Source organism: Oncorhynchus masou, chromosome 15 (genome assembly GCF_036934945.1).
Source record: "Oncorhynchus masou masou isolate Uvic2021 chromosome 15, UVic_Omas_1.1, whole genome shotgun sequence".
NCBI lineage: Eukaryota > Metazoa > Chordata > Actinopteri > Salmoniformes > Salmonidae > Oncorhynchus > Oncorhynchus masou.
In genome coordinates this window covers 36,738,720-36,760,239 of record NC_088226.1, presented here as the reverse complement: position 1 = coordinate 36,760,239, position 21,520 = coordinate 36,738,720, and the positions used below count along the sequence as shown (strand labels likewise).

General features: G+C 42.1%; 2 protein-coding genes across 5 annotated transcripts in view; both read right to left on the bottom strand.

The window, feature by feature from the left end:
- The window catches only part of LOC135556197 (rho GTPase-activating protein SYDE2-like), a 90,553-nt gene extending 87,938 nt beyond the window's left edge, over positions 1-2,615 (bottom strand). For 3 of the 4 annotated variants that reach the window (XM_064989193.1, XM_064989194.1, XM_064989195.1), the window contains exon 1: positions 70-2,615. In XM_064989193.1, the coding sequence (XP_064845265.1) occupies positions 70-2,275 (2,206 nt within the window). In that variant the 5' untranslated portion in view covers positions 2,276-2,615. The remainder of the gene's footprint in view (positions 1-69) is intronic. The other variant, XM_064989197.1, reaches the window with a different exon arrangement.
- Positions 2,616-8,682: 6,067 nt separating this feature from the next.
- Positions 8,683-19,775, bottom strand: LOC135556196 (UPF0690 protein C1orf52 homolog). The gene is made up of 3 exons (XM_064989192.1): positions 19,348-19,775; positions 11,613-11,826; positions 8,683-10,021 (listed from the first exon to the last, which is right to left on the bottom strand). Exons 1-3 carry the CDS (start codon positions 19,654-19,656, stop codon positions 9,867-9,869), a joined length of 678 nt encoding a protein of 225 aa, XP_064845264.1. The 5' UTR covers positions 19,657-19,775; the 3' UTR covers positions 8,683-9,866.
- Positions 19,776-21,520: the final 1,745 nt, after the last annotated feature.

Here is a 21,520-nt window from a genome sequence, read left to right as displayed (position 1 = left end):
GGAGATTCCCTGGATGGGAGAGTGAATCCACTGGGGGGGCCACCACCACCCCAGGAGAGGCCTTCCTACCTGACTTCTGTGTTGCCTGGCCCTGGCATGAGACCACTGCGGCTGGTTTAGCCCTGTCAACTTTGGTCGTCGGGGCTTCTGGTTTAGAACCACCTGGCCCTGAGCTGACCTGGCCCTGTCTGGGCTGTGGTGCCCTATCCAGGCCACCATGAGCACCATGGGGTTGGGGCGTGGACCCTGCGATGCGCTGCTTCATCTCAGATGACAGTAGGCGGCCTTTGTGCATCCACTCCTGCATCTTGTTGACGGTGACACCGTGGGCCTTGGCAGAGCCTCCCTGGTCCAGAGTCCAACCGCTCATCTCTCTGTCCTGATTGTTGTTACCACCCTGCTGGGGTTCTGCATTGTCGGATGACCCGGTAAGGCTGTTGACCGAGCCTCTACTCTCATTTAACTTGCCATTGTCACCGGTGTCATGGAGCAGGCCGTCGCTGCTCGTGCCACCATCGTAGCTAGTCTGTTTCTCAAATGGGTCAGAGGCTCCAACAACCTTCTGCCTATTTGCTCCATCCCCATCCTCACAGGCCCCAACAACCAAAGGGCTTTGGGAACCGAGGCCCTGGATACAGGGCCCATTGTGCACACCACTGGAGTGTTTGATAGTTCCGTCACTAGTGGATCGCAGTAAGGGGGGCCTAATCCTGCTAGCAGATAGGTTTACAAGGCTCTTGCAAATTAAATTAGTATTATTTTCACTCAGCAGGCACAATGGGAGCGAGTCCATGTCAGACACCTGTTGGGCACTGTACTCTCCAGATGACAAAGCATCACTGCCCACGTGCTTGAAGGAGGACCACGAGCACATGCTCTTCTGATCTATAAATCCATTGACACTGACCTGACCATCAAAACTAATATCATGCATAGCGTTTATAAGCAGGTAATACGCCTCTTTCAACTGGCTATGTAGTCTGTCTGTCTCCTGCACACTGTCACTGATGGCATGTCCTTTTGGAACATCTATTCCCGACGCTATGCTTTCTACTTTATCAGAGCCCTTTCTGTCACTTGGTCCTACTGACTCCGATATGTAAAAGGGGAGAATTTCGTTATCATAGTAATCGTCATCCTCGCTATCTATAGAGTTGTTTCGGAGTGTTCCCTCTCTAGCGCATATGAAATGGGAAGCCACGTTTACGTCGCATATCTCCAATTCAGTGGGGAAGAATGTGGGGCTCTGCAAATGTGTCACCCTAATGTTGTCCCCGGTAAATTCAGGCGAGCTCCGGTAGCTCTCGATGTCTCTAATAACAATGTTTTCCTCCGTGTAACTACCGGTCGGATGATGTCCACATAGGGCACCCAGCGGATACATTTGCATCCAGTTAGTTGTAACGTTTGTTTCCAATAGTTGGTTGTGGCCAGGATGCAATTTTGCCTTGCCTTTTAAATAATTTATTGACCTCTGCGCGTTCTCCGCCTTGTAGTTGTACACAGTTTGATGGCAGGAGTCTGCCTGCCCGTCGCTGACTCGAGTCTTTAGATATGCGTCAAAGCAGACATTTGTCCCATTACTCTTTGAAGCAGGATAGTGGCCACCTGTCAGTTTAACTCCCTCTCGATCTACAACACCAGGCCGTCTGTGGTATATAATGTTATAATTAGGACTACTGCCACCGAACCCTATGGAGTCCCCTGCGCCGTACTGTCGCGGAATGGGGCCAAAGTGTTTTCTCTGTTCGTGCAGTTTCCCGATCTGTTCTTGTTGTACTTGTCTCGAGAAGTAGCCGTTAGGGATTCTGCCCATCTCGTACCTATCGTGCCCCCCGTACTGCGTTGCTATTTGAAGTGAGACCCCCAAGAGTTCTTCATTAACTCGACCCCTAAACCCCGAGCCCCCGCTGCCCTGACTGTCTCCCGGCCCCCGGCTAGTGTTTATGTGCATGGTAGCTGGAGCCTCGTACTGCTGGGGAAACACACTAGTCTTAACAACTCCTGCCGTGCTCTGCTCCCAAACGGATCCAACCTTGTTTTCTACAATCCCATTCACATAACTCTCGTTGCCTCTCATGATATTGTCTGCCACACAATGCAACTCTGCGAACATTACTACTGGATGAGCTTGTCCGTTTGGGTTTTGAGAAACTTTTTCTTTACCTTCTCTGCCCCCATTAGCTGCAGCTCCGTATCCACCAACCGGTGTCCCATTCTTGGATTTCTTCCCCCGAAGTTTTGCTAGTAAAGTCCTCCGCAGAGGATCAGCCATTCCTTACTTTCCACCCGGTGTTTCTCCAGTTTCAGCACACGCCCCCTGGTCGGTAGAGACCGAGTACCCTTTCTGTGGACAAAACTCGCCGAGCGTACGGAGTCCTCTCCATTCTCCACTGTCACATCTAATATGCCCCCTTCACTGTCTATAGCTAGTTAGCTTGTTAGCTCACTTGCACCTCTCGCTTTTCACTCCATCCGCACTCCGCTATCCGTCTCCCCTCATCTCTGTGCTTGCAGTTTAAAAAAAATTGAATATTTTCTGGCGGTGATAGGAGCGCATTGCGCAAACTCGTGCGCAACTAGTGGGTTCAAAATGTTTGGCTGGCTGCTACATTGCACAACTTCACCGAATATGTTGTGAATTTGGCTACGTAGTATCCCAACGACACAACGTGTGACATTGTATCCTAGAGGTAACACGTGACAGATGAGTAAACCACAGGTTACATTCCAGTGAATCAATAAACGCATTATGTAAAGTCCTATAGGCTTGGTCGTCCATAATATAATTATACTACTACTACTACTACTAATAATATAATAATAACGGTTTCAAATGTGGTTTCCAAGCCAATCCACAAACTCCAGACAACTCATATAGCTATAATATAGAAGTGTTTATCACCAACATGTTTGTCAATCTCAATATAATTTCTTGGTTTTTACCGACTTGTCAGTGCACGTATTTTCCCGGAGGATATGGAGTACAAGGCATCAGTGAACCTGATAACTTCTGTGCATGTCTGCAGAACAGATTTACAAGATGCTCAAGATTTGTTTTAATGAGTTGAGCACGACAATACAAATCACAAGAAAAGATGGTAGACAGAGTGAGTAGACTAAGTATTACTATCATGTATCTCCCTTCACTACCAGTAAGCTGAACCACTTGATGGAACAGTTTACTGATTACTTATGCATTCATTTTTCTGTACTTTCTTGGAAAATAAGATAAACTTATGTTACTTTATGCACTGAGACAATGTAATTACACAAATGATTCCCTTTTTTTGTTATTCTGGAATAAGACCTATGAGATAGTGTTGCTGGGAAATCCTTATTTTTAAGTGAACGGCCTTTATAGTCGTTCAAATCCGACAGCACTTGGTCCTTGGCCTTCTTAATACAAGTGCAAGACCATGAGTAGCCTTCTGCTCAAAGGCATCATGGGCCCCCTCAGATTTGTCCTGTTTAAAAATGTTAAGTAAAAATCAATATGTTTTTTTTGTTTGTTGTAAAAAGGGTTGTTGTTTCTCTGTAATACCACTAGCCACTTATACATTTTATGAAGTTGGCTTTAGCTGGCCTCTCCCCCAACTTCATAACTAGCTACCAAGAAGCCATTTCAGGCTATCAATGAATTTAGAGTAGCTAGCTTGTCTAAGTATCTTAGCTGCCATGCCTGCTGGCCAGGTTGGTAGACCTGAAAAGCAAGAAATTACTAAAAAATACGCACATTCCTTTCAATCTTTTACCCAGATTTTAGCAGTGATGCAGAGAAGCTGATGTAGTTTCTTAAATTAAAATGTTTTAAATAACACCAGTCAGGGGGTAAGATGGCTCTAGAGGTGTGCTTGGATATGCAGAATTTGTTGTTGTTGAATAAGCATAGAATTAATCATAATTCTCCAATTTACAGACAAGGGGAGTAGCCCCCCTCCAATCATCCTCATGTACTTTGTGCCCCCCCCATGTACTTTGTGCCCCTGGCTGTCATAGATGAGCCTATAAAACATGGACAGTCTAGTTTTATTTACTTAAGCAAAACACAGTGAGTGAAGTCACATGGCAAAGCAACATTCCTTAAGGTCTCTAGTAGAATGCTAGTCTCATAGTAACACTACAGTTGGGCAACAACCAACGTTGCCAAGTAGTGAGAGCATCCAAGCCTGTTCCAAGTGCCTTATACATGTAAGAGCACATTGCAATTTACACTGCAAGCTCCATGATACGACAGGGAAAGAAGAGGATGTTTGGTTTCTTTTTTCAATCACTCAGTTTACTCTTTGTGATGGATGGCAGGGGCAGAACATCTGCTTGGCTGGACCCTATTCAGACAAACCCGTGGTTGTGTGCTTGTGTGTAGGCTGTGTGTGTGTGTGAGAGAGAGAAAATGTGGTGGACAGAGGGCTTTGCAGCTGTTGGGGCTCTCGTCCCGATGGTTGGCCATTGTTCCCAGTCTCTCCCCCCAGCCTGGTTTATGGGCCTTCACATTTTTCAATCCGCACCGCAACTAAATGTATGGCCATGACATGCAGCCTTTCTCAGGTTATAAATTAGACTGGATCCCACTGTCAGAGCTGCAGCATTGCAAAGGGCCTCCTTTATGCTCAAGAGAGTCACTATTCCTTTCACATGCATTCCTCTGTATCCTCTCACCATTTGGAATGATGAGAAAACCATGAAAACAACACAAAACAAACTGTTTTCAGTTGAGAACACAGTGTTAAATGTTCTATTCGAACTTCAAAATGTCTGGGGAAATAGCAGTGAAACTGAGTTTGTGGTCTTGTCCCCAGGTCCGGCTCCAGGCATTGGCGACATAAGCAGTCGCTTAACGACCCCAGCCTTTTGTTATGTCACTCACTAAAATGTTTCAGATTGGTAAATTTGCTGGCTAGCTTAGCATGGCTGAAATTCCGACCGGGCATGAAGGGCATGTGCCCAGGGGCCCTGACCTCCAGGGGGCCACCATTGATTTTGTTACTCTCACTCAGATATTTTAACATGGCAACAGTCACGACAAAATGTGTACAATTTCAGGAACTTTGTTTTAAAACAACATTTTTTCCCCCACCCCATGGCCCTAGCACCCCAAAAGGCTAAGACCAGACCTGATTGTCCCTAAAGTGAATAGTTAGAATTTGTTTATACATTGATATACAGACATTCATCTGTATTTCAACCACTGCCAAATAAAATGTTGTCATCACAACATCTTCCCCAAAATCTTACAAATCCCAACACTGCTTTATAAGTAGTGCACACTGTTAAGCATCAAGACAACACACGACACTCCCAGGCTAGACCAGGGCAGGGTTATCTTTAAGCCTCCAGTCCAGTGCATGTGTTGGCTACTTGACCTCCGGACACTTAAGCCTCTTCAGGCAAAACATGACAGAGATGTAGAGAAACACATCTCTAACCATAAACCTACTGCTGTCCAGGAAGGCTATAAGGCTATCCCTCTGGCTCAGTGGGTTGGGGTTGTCCCCCTGCTCTGCCTTTGTCTCTGCTTGGCTTTATCAACAGACAGCCAATAACACATTTATCATCACAAGAGGTCTCCTTATCTCCCTCCCTGCTACTGTTCACCATCCATCCACAACCTCTCATCTCCCTCTCTGGGGTGTGGCTCCATTTTACTGCCACACACCATTGATCTCAGGCATGTCCACATGCTAGAGAGAGTCTTTCCTCTATAATACCACCAAAATGCAGTGCCATTTCTTTAGAACCATCAAGGGTTCTAACGATGAATTTATCCTTAAGATGCTTTTTGGGAACCTGGGCCCTGATCTACTATGTGTTTAGACATTTTATGATTATGATAATTATGTTGTTACCTAAAACACACACACACACACATCTTGATAACATGTGTTTAATGTACAGCTGGAACATCAACGTGTTGCCTTACATGAAGCATTTAATGACATATTTAAAGAAAGGATTTGTCCCTAGCTGATATCCCGGGTTATCTGCTCTGCAACATCTGTTTGTCAGTCTGCAACATCTGTTTGTCAGAATGGGCCAGCCAGTGGTGTTAAAACCAACTGTTTGCTTCTAGAAAACATCTGCCCATGGCCCCTGCTGGCAGTGGGAGTGAGAAGAGACAACACAGCACCCAGCGGACCTGGGTTCAAATACTATTAGAAATCGTTCAAAATACTCTGAGCGCTTGCTCTAGCTAGCCTGTCTGGAGTTGTCAGATGGGCAAGGTTTGCAGGTTTTGGATACTTCTATTGACCAGGCAAGCTCAATCAAGCGCATACAATAACATTTATTTGAACCCAGGTCTGCGCTTCTCAGCAGCACCCACCACCCAGCATTCCCTGCAAGCCTCGCTGACAACCTGACAGCCCTCATTCCTGGCACTTAGTAGTCCTCTCTCTCACAGGGCGTAAATGTAGACCACAGGACAGTAAAGCAGCAGATAACAGCAGTGGCCAGAGCCATGGAATTATATTATACCATCATCATTTGGGTTTGATACCACAACTAGCACATGGAAAAAAAGACTAGGAGTATGAAATCAATCAAGGTCTTCATTCACGAAGTATGTCCATATCACTAAGGTATAGGGTCAATAGAAATGAGTAGTTAAGGACTTTTAAGAGCAAGGTAGCAACACCCAGAGCTATGGATTAAAGAGGTCTCGTCCCAGAGGGCACTCTTGTTTTCCAGGACATCATCATCAGGGCTTGACTTTACTGGATATGTGACACACAACAGACTGTACAGGATGTCATGTGATACAACATTACACTTGGGAGTTGTTCACTTATCAGGCATATAATAAGGGACGTTTGACTTATACATGACATTTACAGGAGACATATACTTGACCTTACAGTAAATGTCTCATATCATGCCTAGTAAATCACTAAGTGATGTTTTAATAAATCTACACTTAAAGAGGACATAGGCCTGCTTGACCTTACAGTAAACGTGTTGCATGCTGTGTCATGTCATGCCCGCTTGTAAAAAATAAAATAATAATCTACACTTGGAGTAGTTCACTGGTGATGGATGAATTCATCTGAATTCAGAAAAACAAAAAGGTCATAGGTCGCATACACAGATTTGCAGGTGTTATAGCAGGTGCAGCGAAACACTTGTTACTAGCGTCAACAATGCAGTAAAATGTCTAGCAAGTACTATATGAACACACAAATAATCACAAAAATCTCAAGAAGAAATCAAGAAATGACAGAATGGGTCCAATCAACAACCTAGAGTAAATATTTTAGAGTGAGCTGAGCATGTGCCAGAATCCAGAGTATAAGTAGGTGGTGTGTATAGACAGTATATAATTTGGAAAGAAAATGTTATGTAGACCGATTGGCAGTATTTCAATTACTTAGGAGTATTTTGTACATTTAATTACATTGGGCTGAACTACACTCCAATGTATTTTGTAACAAGATACTTTCATGAGCTGTAATTTGTTTTTTCAAAATAATTTTCTATACCATTTTTAATAGCAGTTCACCATTTTGTGGACCCCTTTCACCCTGCATTGGTATAAACAGTGATGGCACTGTGGTGTGATAAGAGCGTCTGCTACATTAACTAAATATACAGTACCTTCAGAAGGTATTCATACCTCTTGACTTTATCCAAATGTTGCTGTTAGTCTGAATTTAAAATGGATTAAATTAAGATTGTGTCACTGGCCTACACACAATACCCCATTTAGTCAAATTGGAATTGTTTTAGGACATTTTTACTTATTAATAAAACATTTAAAGCTGAAAAGTCGAGTCAATAAGTATTCAACCCCTTTGTTATGGCAACCCTAAACAAGTTCCGAGAGTAAAAATGTGCTTAACAAAGACACATAATAAGTTGTGTGACTAACTGTGTGTGCAATAATACTGTTAAACATTATTTTTTTAATGACCTCTCTGTACCCCACACGTACAATTATCTGTAATGTCCCTCAGTCGAGCAGTGAATTTCAAAGACAGATTTAACCACGAAGACCAGGAAAGTTGTCCAATGCCTCGCACTTTTGAATAAGTCAAGAGGTAATACTTACATTCTGAAGGCACTGTACCACTAGAGCAAATTAGCCTTCCCCACCAGTGAGACGGTCATGGACTGGATATGGCTTATGCATTGCTGACAGGCATTCTTTCCTTCCTCCCAGTCGTACATGTGAATTTCCACACTACATTGCAAAACCCACGTCTTGTGTGAGGCATTCACTATCTTGAACATTGATGGATGTTACTTTGCTGGTCATCCACCGAGTCAGGGGAGAAGAGTTACACCAACCGCAAATATGGATGATTGAAAATCAGTCTCCTGCTCCAGAGCTGGATCTGGTACACATTTCAGGGAAGGCCAGGCACATACCTGGAACAGGAATATGATCAAAAGCATATTTACCAGTATTTCAGATTAGCGGTCGATGACCGATATGGCAGGAATTCCTCTGATCACAGAACAGTTGCAGTTAAGAATTGCGGAAACACCCCCCCCAGGGCTAAATCACCCATTATATTTGCTCCATTGACTACTGTACATTTCAGAATAGGAAATGCACATTTCATGCATGTCACATTCTCAAAAAAACAAGTTACAAAATGTCAAATACACCCATGTTAAACCTTAGAATGAAATGCGGAATATGAACAATGTATGATAATAGGAACCATCTATTCATAAACAGTATGTCCATACCAGCAGTGTGTAGTTTATTTGGAAATGACTAGCTATAAAGCACTTGAGGGCTAAGGAAATAAAATAAAAATAGAGTTAAAGTAATGTTTAACAGACGGAATCATTTCACAGGTGTTTCCAGTCACGCAAAACATCCTTTACTTATCTGAAGTACACTGCCAGTACAGCATGTGGTAAAATGTTCCAAGTGACTCTTTTCACACTCGTTTCACAATATGTCACCTTGCTCCCCCCTGGTGTCTCACTCAACATTTTTGCTTTGTTCATTACACTTATGCTTGATTGACCATTTAGCTTTCGCGTCAATGTACAGTAGACTTCTTTGGTCAAGCTAAAGAATGAAAGCTAATCAACAAGTCTTTAACATTCCCTTTATTGCATCAGTTGTGTGTGACAAGGGAATTTACTAAAAAACTGACATTAAAAACTGTCAGTGTGTGGTTAACTGTATACATATTGTACAGACGCAGTAAAAGACACGGCAACATAAGTTACTACTACTGCAAATGAGCCTTTCCCTCCAGTGAAAAGGTTGTGTACCAAATGTGGCCCAATGGCGCCATCAGGTGGATATTTTATGTAAATGAAAAGTTATCCACTTGGTTTCAATCAGTCTATCAAATGCAGTCTTTCTTGACCGCAATCAATGTTCTCGCCAACAGACACACTAATAATGCAATGTCTTTACCGTACATTTCTTGCTTTTCAAAAATAAAAAGCCACATAAAAAATAAAAAAAATCTACCCATGATCCAAATTAACCCATTTTTGATTTCCCCCAAAGCAGTTCAAAGATATTCATCCAAATCAAGCCAATAATATGTAGGTCAGGTAGTCATCTATTTACAACGAAAACATTGGACAATACCTTACAGACACACAAACTCAGGAATAAATGCGTTTTCCACTAGTGTCTGGATAATATGCGCGTCAAAGATATACCAAGAGATTACAAATAACAGTTCAAATGTTTCAATAACAATAACATCTATATCATGTGTACTGGGTAGACGAGCACTAGACCATTCACATAACCAGGGGCTGGACACGGGAGAAGAGAGAGGAGTGTGAGGGTGTCTGAGGGGGAAAGCTGTAGGACAGTCCCTGAGGGTTAGTGTACCCAGACTTTGGATCAAAACCCAAATCAAAGCCCAGGTTTCAACCAGATCTAGGCCTCAGTCTGCGTTCTGCCTGAGAATCCTCTTCTCTTCCTCTACGAAACTCTTGTCAGAGGTGGCCTGGCCCAGATCCCGCTTCCTCTTCTCCTTCTGTTGGAAGCTCTCTACCCTCCTCTTTTTTGCTGACACGGATGCCTTGTCTCCGTCCTCGTCTACAACAGGGAGAAAACAGCACGTCAGAATTGTAATTCAGAAATGAACTGAGATTGCATAGCCACCTACTGTGCCTAAGTCTTGCCTAACCACCACCGATTTCCCCCCTGCTATAAATATCAAGTTACTGTTTATCAGAGCGGGAGAGAGAGTCATTATTTTCTGTATGAAAGTCATTGAGAGATGTGCAGGCATAGATATAGAACCCAGGCAGATAAGCAGATACAAGAGTTAAAGATGGTGGCGTGGCGTAAGTTCACTCCACAGCTTGAAATGTCTCCACTCGCGTCACAGAATTGCTAACTTCTCAGTGGCACAACTGGCTAGTACGTTGTCAACTGGCTAGTACGTTGTCAACAGGCTAGTACGTTGTCAACAGGCTAGTACGTTGTCAACAGGCTAGTACGTTGTCAACTGGCTAGTACGTTGTCAACTGGCTAGTACGTTGTCAACTGGCTAGTACGAAGTCAACTGGCTAGTACGAAGTCAACTGGCTAGTACGAAGTCAACTGGCTAGTACGTTGTCAACTGGCTAGTACGTTGTCAACTGGCTAGTACGTTGTCAACTGGCTAGTACGTTGTCAAGCGAGCAGTAATGTCGGTTTGCGAGTCATTGGGCCCTGGCTCAAGCAGCTGTATGAACTTGTACAATGTACCTCGGGTAGTACCAAATAAGATGGAAGCTATACCACAGACAAAAGGGGAAACCCAGACAAATCACAGGGGCTATAAATCTGAAGCATCCGTTTAGAACTTCGCCGCTAAATACTTACTTGACCCTTTCTAAAAGTTTTTTAAAAATTGCATTGCTTGGGAGTGCAAGGGTAAATGTAAGTTTATTGGGTCGCATACACAGTTTAGCAGGTGTTATAGCAGTGCAATGAACTAACTAGCTCCTAACAAGGCAGTCGGATGTCAAACAATTACAATTGTACGAAAAATACAACAAAAAGCAAAACTAAGAATGGTGGGACGAATCCAATTAACAACCCAACTCTTTATTTTTTATATTTTCTATATTGAAGAATAATAGTGAAGACAAAACTATGAAATAACACATGGAATCATGTAGTAACCGAAAAATCTAAATATATTTTATATTTGAGAATCTTCAAAGTAGCCACCCTTGGCCTTGATGACAGCTTTGCACACTCACAATCCAGTATATAAATAAATGGTATGTATAAACCATACAACTAAATACAATTTAGAGTAGTAGAAATATTAGAATACACTATGGTCGGGGATACAGTGACCAAACGGGAAGTGACCAGTGGTTCAATGTCTCTACGAGATGGGAAAGCAGCATTGGCTTTGAGTGTGTATGAGTGACTTTTGTGTGAGTGAGTGTGCATCACCTGGTATGCTGAGTAAGTGTGTTTCAGTAGGCGCTCCCTAACAGAAATATGCAAATACATAATAAAACGCACCAATAGGATCTTGCTAGTTCTTGCTCGTTTCTGCCCATTTTTCTTCATTTGCTCCAATTTGAAAGAACACCAATGATAAATCTTGGGTTAGTTATCAGTATTTTTGCCTATACTAAGCAGGCAGACCCTGGTCAGGCATACAGATATTGTTTCCCCCTACCTGAATCTGATGGCTGTTCCTCTGTGGGCAGGAAGACAGCGTTGCCCATGTGAGGCTGTGGAGCGTCTTCTCCGTTATCCTCGTAGATGTTGGACCACTTTATGGCCATGTCCATACCTGGGGGAGCTCCCTTCTTGGGCTTCTCCGTTTCTGTGGCGTAACTCTGAGGAGGGGGCACCGCATTTGTCTTCCACATCTTGAACTCCTTGGCAGGCTGCAGGCAAAAGATAATCATAATCAACTACCCTTTTACTTAAAAAACAAACAAAAAGGGTTCCCCTATTCATCTGTGCCTTAAGGGTAAGGTTTACAATGCATGGGGTTATAATACAACACCTATCCGGTGTATGTGACAAAACATATACACTGTGGCTAGGTAAACCCCATTCACAAAAAAATAGTTTGTGCCTACAGACAGTGAATCACGTGGCCGTGGCTTGCAATATAATGCAGGTAGACAGGCATCGAGACATTCAGTTACTGTTTAATTGAATGTTAGAATGGGCAAAGCGAGTGACCTAAGCGACTGAGCGTTGTATGATCTGTGCCAGGCGTGCCGGTTCTAGGGCTGTGGCGGTCACAAAATCTCATCAGCTGGTGATTGTCAAGCAAATAATTGCCGGTTTCACGGTAATTGATTGTTAATAAACAAATATTTAGCATCTCCTGGCTTCCTGGCCTACAAGCCACTGATGGAGACCTTTGGAACATCTACATTTTAAAAAGTCTAATAAATCCATGTAATATAGACTACATCTTCACAATACATCCATTATTTATTTTAGACAGGTCTAAATAAACATGATTTTAAGAAAATGTTGTCCATTTCAGAAGAACAGAACACCATACTCGGAGTTGTCCTGAAATTAGGTCCTGATCTGGCTATGCCATTTGGCTGTAGGCTAAACTAGTTCAATTAGCAGAAAAGATTTGATTAGAATTCCGTGGCATTATTTTAATTCATGAAGAATTCAATTGAACAAAGCTGAATAAAATAGCAAGGATATTTTCTCCAAACGATTTGAGGGAGTGCGCACATGTGGCTATTCTGTGTCGAGCAGTTAACAAAGAAATAGGTACTCCTATATGCTTAATTTATAGTCCTTAACCTCTTGATGCTATGGGGGCGCTATTTCATTTTTGGATGAAAAACGTTCCCGTTTTAAACAAGATATTTTGTCACAAAAAGATGCTCGACTATGCATATAATTGATAGCTTTCGAAAGAAAACACTCTGACGTGTCCAGAACTACCAAGATATTTTCTGTGCGTGCCCTAGAACGTGAGCTTCAGGCAAAACCAAGATGAGACGGCATCCAGGAAATCAGCAGGATTTTTGAGGCTCTGTTTTCCATTGTCTCCTTATATGGCTGTGAATGCGAGAGGAGTGAGTCAACCCTTTCTGTCGTTTCCCCAAGGTGTCTGCAGCATTGTGACGTATTTGTAGGCAGATCATTGGAAGATTGACCATAAGAGACCACATTTACCAGGTGTCCGCCCGGTGTCCTGCGCCGAAATTGGTGCGCAAAAGTCAGCTGCCAGTATTTTTCCATGGGATTCAGAGAGGAAAGCAAGCTTCTACGAACGATATATCAATGAAGAGATATGTGAAAAAACACCTTGAGGATTGATTCCAAACAACGTTTGCCATGTTTCGGTCGATATTATGTAGTTAATTCGGAAAAAGTTTGACGTTGTAGGTGACTGAATTGAATTTTCGGTTTGTTTTGGTAGCCAGATGCGATGTACAAAACGGAGCGATTTCTCCTACACAAAGATTCTTTCAGGAAAAACTGAACATTTGCTATGTAACTGAGAGTCTCCTCATTGACAACATCCGAAGTTCTTCAAAGGTAAATGATTTTATTTATTTGGTTTTCTGGTTTTTGTGAAAATGTTGCGTGCTAAATGCTACGCTAAATGCTAAGCTAGCTAGCAATACTCTTACACAAATGCTTGATTTGCTATGGTTCAAAAGCATATTTTGAAAATCTGAGATGACAGTGTTGTTAAGAAAAGGCTAAGCTTGAGAGCAGGCATATTAGTTTCATTTCATTTGCGATTTTCAGAAATCGTTAACGTTGCGTTATGCTAATGAGCCTGAGGCTGTATTCACGATCCCGGATACGGGATGGGTAGTATCAAGAAGTTAACTGGGCAATAAACAGCAGAACATTTTCCAAACTGTCAAATGACATGACTAACAGAAAATACTATCCATGTAATACAAGGAATGGACATTTTCATTAAGAGATTAATTTGAATGAAAACAAAGCAACAATAGCAAGCCTATCATCTAACGCTCAAAAGGCTAAAGCCTATTATTGAACACACAACTGCTGTAATGAAGCAACTCATCAAACCTCCCTTTTCAAACATTTACCAAAATGCAATTCGCAGGAAAACACTGTTCTAAACAGTGCACTTAATGCGAGCGGTTTCATATATGACAGAGATTAAAATTACTATCAGCAATTTAGAAAAAAAAAGAGGCTGAATCTAATAGCAACAACTAGGATGTGCTGCTAATATGACTAGGATTGTGCCATTGGCTTGTTGATAAAAAAAAGTTGATATGAAAACAAATAGGAGAGAAATGCTGGTAATTGGCATGAGTAATCCACATTTCTATGGTTGGATTTTTGCTAAACTACTTTGAAGCAAGGTAAGACATTCCTCATTATTTGAAGTCAAACGTTCAGGTTTCAAAGAATGATACTGCCTCAACCGTGGTAATGTGGTGGGTGACGAACTGATAGCCTGACTATAGCTTATGCTCTCGAATTGCGAAAATAGCTATTTTTAAAATTGTGGTCATCAAAAGGTTGACCACAAGGTTAACACGCGACTGCAATTAGAATTTGTTGCACAATGACTGGGTTTATAAAAAACACATTTCACTCTAGTACCAGCTTTTCGAGGAGCTGCTCTCAGGTGAAAGGCTATTCCGATCCTCAAACTAGTTTCTGTATGCTTTGTGCGTGTGATAAATAAGATACATGACGACTAATGAAAATACAGTCGAGAAAATTAATTCCCACTAAAGCATGACCGGTCAAATATATTTTCAGCATCTAAAACCGATTAACGGTTAAGATCCGTTGGCCAAACATTTATCTTCTAAAATGTCTGTGTCAAATCAAAATGATCTGCTCCAGCTGCAGGTGGTTCTTTTGAATTGAGAAAATGCTCCTTTATTTTAAAAATGAAATGTTTTGCTCCATGAAGTAATCCAACAATATGTACGCCTCCATCTTGTCTATTTAAAATCTTCTCTCATTGATTTGAGACAGGTGGGTCCACCCCAAAGTGTCTCGATCAATGAGACAAGATCTTGTGCCCAAGAACGCCAAAGTAACCTGTTTAAATGACTATCACCCTGTAGCACTCACATCTGTAGCCATGAATTGCTTTGAAAGGTTGGTCAAGGCTCACATCAACACCATCATCCCAGACACCCTGTACCCACTCCCATTCGCCCTAACAGATCCACAGATGACGTAATCTCTATTGCACCCCAGTGGCGTATATTCATGGATGCCAAGCTTCCCCCCAAAAAATTGACCTTGAAAAAAAATATATATATATATATATATATATTTTGTCTGTGTTTTCATAATTTTCCTTCAATTCGCAAGAGGCTGAATGTATCTCACCGGAGAAACGGCAACCCTGTCTCCGTAGGCCATTATCTGATGCTATCTGGTCATAAAGAGTATGACATTGTTGATGTCCGTAGCATTGAATGCAATGGAAGCCAGAGAGTACTGGCTTGTACTGTATGACAGAGTCAAGAATGCACGCAAACACACAAATCAGAACCATGGACAGCCACCTCATCTTTAGCTTAAGTTCATTGGACTAAATTGTTTTTTTGTTTCTTTTAGTTGTCACTGTAGACAAATAAGCATAGGTGATTTAATGATGTTGAAATGTTAAAGTTGAAATGGTGATGGAATAGTGGAGGTAGCTCCTGTTTTCTTTGCGACTTGCGCTAACTGTGATTCTAAATCAATAGTTATTTAGTGGTCTGAAAATGTCAGGAAAAAAAACCAACTTGCAGGTTATGTAACTGTTTGTTCCATGCAATATGCTTTGTGGACTTCACCGGACAGAGGTTGCCATCCGGTATTGTGATGAAACAAAGGTGTGGTTTAATCTATTCTGCCACTGTTTTCTTCGTGTCTCAGCCTTAGGACTATATATCATGGTCGCAAGGCAAATGAACTAACGGTATAGAGCAAACACAATTATCACAACATAGGTTGTAATACGGCTTATTTATTTCTGGCTTGGCTCCTCCAGTGATTTCACCCATGCACCGCTACTGTTGCACTCCACATGTCCCTTTCCCACTTAGACAGAAGGAACACCTACGTGAGAATGCTATTCATTGACTACAGCTCAGCATTCAACACCATAGTGCCCTCTAAGATCACTAAGCTAAGGACCCTGGGACTGAACACACCCCTTTGCAACTGGATCCTGGACTTCCTGATGGGACACCCCCTCGTGGTGAGGAAAGGCAACAACATCCGCCACGCTGACCCTCAACACGGGGGCCCCTCAGGGGTGTGTGCTCAGTCCCCTCCTGTACTCCCTATTCACCCATGACTGCGTGTCCATGCTTGACTCCAAAGCCATCATTAAATTTGCAGATGAAACGACGGTGGAAGGTCTGATCCCCGACGTCGTGATAGCCTATAGGGAGGAGGTCATAGACCTGGCAATGTGGCCTACAGGAAACGGAGGGCTGAGTACGCCCCCATTCAGATTGATGGGGCTGTAGTGGAGCGGGTCAAGAGCTTCAAGTTCCTCAGTGTCCACATCACTAAGGGATCTATCAAGGTCCAAACACACCAACACAGTCGTGAAAATGGCATGACAACACCTTTCCCTCCTCAGGAAGCAGAAAAGATTTGGCATGGGCCATCAGATCCTCAAAAAGTTCTACAGCTGCACCATTAAGAGCATCTTGGCTGGCTGCATCACCACTTGGTATGGCAACCGCTTGGCATCTGACCGCAAGGCAGTACAGAGGGTAGTGTATACTGCCCTATATATATCACTGGGTCAAACCCTCTGCCATCCAAGATACCAGGCAGAGGAAGGCCCTAACAATTGTAAAAGTCTCCAGACACCCAAGTCATAGACAGTTCTCTCTGCTACCACACAGCAAGCAATACAGATGCGCGAAGACTGGATCCAACAAGACCCTGAAAAGCTTCTACCCCCAAGTCATAAGACTGCTAAAGAGTTAGTTAAATAGTTAACCAAATAGCTACCCAGACGATCTTCTTTGACCTTAACTCATCACATACATTGTTACTTCCATTTACCACCTGTCACTTTATTCCTAGTTAAATGTACAAATCTACTTCAAACTTCTTACCCCTGCACATCTACTCGGTACTGGTACCCCTTGTAATAATAAATACATCAGTATATACGTGTTTTACTTTTCTACTATTATTTTTTCTTTGCATTGTTGGGAAGAGCATTTCACTTAGTCCACAAATGGAGGCATACATATTGTTGGATTGCTTCATAGAGTAAAACATGTATTTTAATAAATGGGGCATTTTATAAATTCTAACGAACCACCTGCAACTTGACACAGACATTTGAAAAGATACATGTTTGGCCGAATCGAGAACAAAGATGGCATAGTAAAGTTCAGCTTGGTCGAAAATTCTCTGCTACGCCAAACAGTACCTATCCTGTAACATTAATGGAGCATCACATTAGCCGTTACAATCTGCTAGCCATTATAGCAGATGAGCTGGCAGTCAAGTAAAGCTTGAAAATCCCTGGAATAGAGCTTGCCAGTTGACGAGCCGTGGAAAGTTAGCGGAAGTGGATGATGAGTTTGAATCAAGCAGCGCGTCAAGCAAAGTTGGTGAAGGCGAATGTTCTGAATGGACAATAGTAGTATCGAAAAACTGGAACAAAAAGGAAAGTGTCTAAAATTGGAGTGGAGGATACTTGTATGAATGAGAATGATAATTACTTGTTGGGATGCATTTGCCGAGTAAGAAAGCATATGTGGGAGACCCGTTTCAGATGTCAAAAATGGTGAAGTATGCGTTCGGAAAAGTAGTCGGTCATAGTTACCAGGAGTGGTCTTATTTGGATTAATTGTATTTCCAAAGAACAGAGGAAGGTTGCAGTGAGAATCCAGACAACAGGTGGTGTGTTTTGAACTTCGGAGTAGAGCACCAGTCAGAGGAGTCATCTCAGGGGTGAAGACGGATGTTCAGGTTGAATCCCTGAAGAAAATTCCTGGTGTGGTTGGTGCCTGGCGTCTGACCCGCTGGGTGAATGGAGAAAAATAAGAAAGTCTGTCAGTCCTGTTGTTTTTTGATAAAGAGCAAATACCTACGCATGTGAAGCTTTGTTATGTAAGATACGCTGTAAGAGCTTTCGTCCCCAAACCATTGCAGTGTAAGAATTGTAAAGGATAGTGTGTGCAGATGGAGAGAGTATATTGAAGAACGGTGTGTAGAAGAACGACGGTGTTGCAATTGTGGTGGGGATCATGATCCCAAGTTCCTGGAGTGCCCTGTAAGGGTGAAGGAGATTGAGGTGGCAAACGTTAGAGCGGTCAATCAAAGCTCCTATGTAGAGGGGATTAACAGAATTGAGAAAACAAGTGATGCACCACAGCGTAGCTGCAAGTCAAAAGGTACCCTGTGTGTTAAAAATGTGGATTTTGTGGCGTTCATGGCCACAGTTACAACCTGTACAGCCCTAAAAAATTGTCAAAGACCCAAGCCACCCTAGTCATAGACTTTTCTCTACTTCCGCATGGCAAGCAGTACCGGAGCGCCAATAAATGTTTTTGGGACTTAATGATTGTAAATCTGAAGACTTGCAAGGGTTATTTGCGCCAGAAGACCAGACCTCCCAGGTTCCTCTTGAGCCTTTGTTGGGATGAGATCTGGGTTTTTTTTATTAACAGAAAAGGTTTGATTTAGTTTATTTACTGTTAGTTTGATAGTTTTGGTATTTAATTGCATTTGTGGGAATCCTGTTTCCATCCCACACTGTAGATGGCGGAATGCACATTAAATTGTGTGATCGCCAATAGAGCAAAGAAGAACTCTCCAACTTGTAGTCCTAAAACACGGAAATAAATTAACTCTGGTTTGTTCAGCCATCCCTATGGCAAAAAAAGAGGGTTTGGGAATAAACGCCGAAAATTAAGTCTAAGCTTAATACAGGTTTAGGAGGTCGTATACGTTTTGTTATATGAGATAATAGAGGTCAGTTAACGAGACCTTTATGAATTATGAAACTTTTGTGATATGTTTTTTATTACCACAATTATTTTTTTTAATCACAAAAAATTACTTTAGCTGATGAAGGTTATCTCACAGAACAAAATGTATAAGATCAAAGCCTGTGATTACCACATACATTATTTTCTGCTTTTATCCTAAAACCGCCATTCATTTTCCTCATAGCAGCCTTTGTCCAAGGAACCATGGCGGAGTGTCTACAAAAATAATTACTTTTTCTCTCTAAACCTGTGGCAACACTGTAGTTTAGCTTGCTTGTAAAACTAACGTTATCTAGCTGGTAGAATACAGTACAGTGGTGTTTCACTGGCTAATGTAACACTACACTAACGTTAGCTACTAGCAGTAGCTGCTATATTGTTGTATCGCTGTGGGAATTAGCTGGCTAGTTACATAGCAACGAAATGCTAGCTAGCTTCGTATTTTTACAGTACCTCTTCGGGAGCTTTCACGGCGCGGCTCTCCCAATCTATCTGTTTATTCAATGGGTTGTACAGGAAGGATGGCTTGGCAACCGACTTGAAGAGCTCGTCGGGTTTGGGTAGAGGAGCTCCACTAACCGCCCGCTTGGTCCCGTGTTGGGGAGATTTGTTGCCGCTTCCAGTAGCATCGTCCTCCCCCTTTCCTCTCGATTTCTTCTGGCCCTGTTCATCAGAATCGCTGCTGTTACTATCGCTACTGTCACTCAGATCATCGTAACTCATGAAGTAATGGAACGAGTCTGGTTTCTTCTTATCAACCATACCGATGAAAGGATTACATCAGCTAGTAATACGTTTAATTTAACTTTAGAGATAGGAATATAATGCCCTAGCTAATTAGCAAGCAACCTTGATGATTTTGCTGGTTACTCCATTTTGAATCACTATTGCCGTAAAATTTTTAATACCCTAAAATATTGTCGTAAAACTATTTTCTTAAAGGAGCAGTAGTCCCTTTTTTCAAGACACTCAACATTTACATTTACATTTAAGTCATTTAGCAGACGCTCTTATCCAGAGCGACTTATAACTTTGTGAACAGTTATTTTCCTCAAGCTCAATGCACAACCACATTGTATATTTACCATAATCAAAATGTATTTTCATTTCTTAAACCAGGGCTGTAATATACAGTGTGTGTGAGTGTCTCCTAACCTACAGATTATTTGTATAGTATACAGTATATACTGATAAACAATATAAACACAACATATAGACTGTTGGTCCCATGTTTCATGAACTGAAATAACAAATTTTGTTCACAAATTTATTGACATTCCTGTTAGTGAGTACTTCTCATTTGCCAAGATAATACATCCACCTGTGACAGTTGTGGCAAGAAGCTGGTTAAACAGCATGATCATTACACAGGTGCACCTTGTGTTGGGGACAATAAAAGGCCACTCTAAAATTATCAGTTTTGTAACACAACATAATGCCACAGATGTCTCAAGTTTTGAGGGAGTGTGCAATTGGAAAGGTGACTACAGGAATGACCACCAGAACTGTTGCCAGATAATTGAATGTTCATTTCTCTACCATAAGTCGCCACCAATGTCATTTTAGAGAATTTGGCAGTACGTCCAACCGGCCTCAAAACCGCAGAATACGTGTAACCACGACAGCTGTGGACCTCCACATCTGGCTTCTTCACCCGCGGGATCGTCTGAGACCAGCCTCCCGGCCAACTGATGAAACTGTGGGTTTGCACAACCGTGGAATTTCTGCACAAACTGTCAAGCTGAAAATATTGGCAGAAGCTGAAAATGTCCCAGTTCTTCCAGGGCCTGCATACTCACCAGACATGTCACCCATTGAGCATATTTGGGATTCTCAGGATCGACGTGTACGACAGCGTGTTCCAGCTTCTGCCAATATCCAGCAACTTCACATAGCCATTGAAGAGGAGTGGGACCACATTCCACAGGCCACAATCAACAGCCAGATCAACTCTATGCGAAGGAAATGTGTTGCGCTGCATGAAGCAAATGGTGGTCACACCAGATACTGACTGGTTATCTGATCCACGTCCCTACCTTTTGTTAAGGTATCTGTGATCAACAGATGCATATCTGTATTCCCAGTCATGTGAAAGCCATAGATTAGGGCCTAATGAATTTATTTAAATTGATTGATTTCCTTATATGAACTGTAACTCAGTAAAATCTATGTTGCCTTTTATATATTTGTTCAGTGTATATGTTTTTGCAAAACTCTTTCGGGGGCAAAAACATAATCAATTGTGGGCCTGTTTTGGTCCCCGGGCCGCCTGTTGCCGACCCTTGACCCAGAGGACTCCATCTAATAAATATAGTTATGTTATATTGTATATTGTGAACATAACAATGGATTGAATGAGTACATTTTATACTTGTGTCTTATCTCAGGTGAGTCGATATTCACCTCGAATGATGTCATTCCCTTTCGACCACGCCCACAAATTAGTGAAATAAAATTATTTCCCATTGCAAAAGAGTCAACATAGTTGCAGATTTTTTTGTTATACAGAATTAACAAAACATGCCGAAAAGCTGCTGTGTTGTTCAATGTACTTGTAACCAGGTCAAAAATCCCGACCTATGGTTCACAATGCTCCAATGTAGCGAAATGGACCTGAGAGAAGAGC

Coding starts and splice junctions, on each gene's coding strand:
- LOC135556196 (XM_064989192.1), bottom strand. CDS start 19,656: ATGGTTGATAAGAAGAAACCAGACTCGTTCCATTACTTCATGAGTTAC. Junction 11,827..19,347: donor CCGTGAAAGCTCCCGAAGAG/GTACTGTAAAAA, acceptor TTTTGCCTGCAG/CCTGCCAAGGAGTTCAAGAT. Junction 10,022..11,612: donor GGAACAGCCATCAGATTCAG/GTAGGGGGAAAC, acceptor TCCCTGTTGTAG/ACGAGGACGGAGACAAGGCA.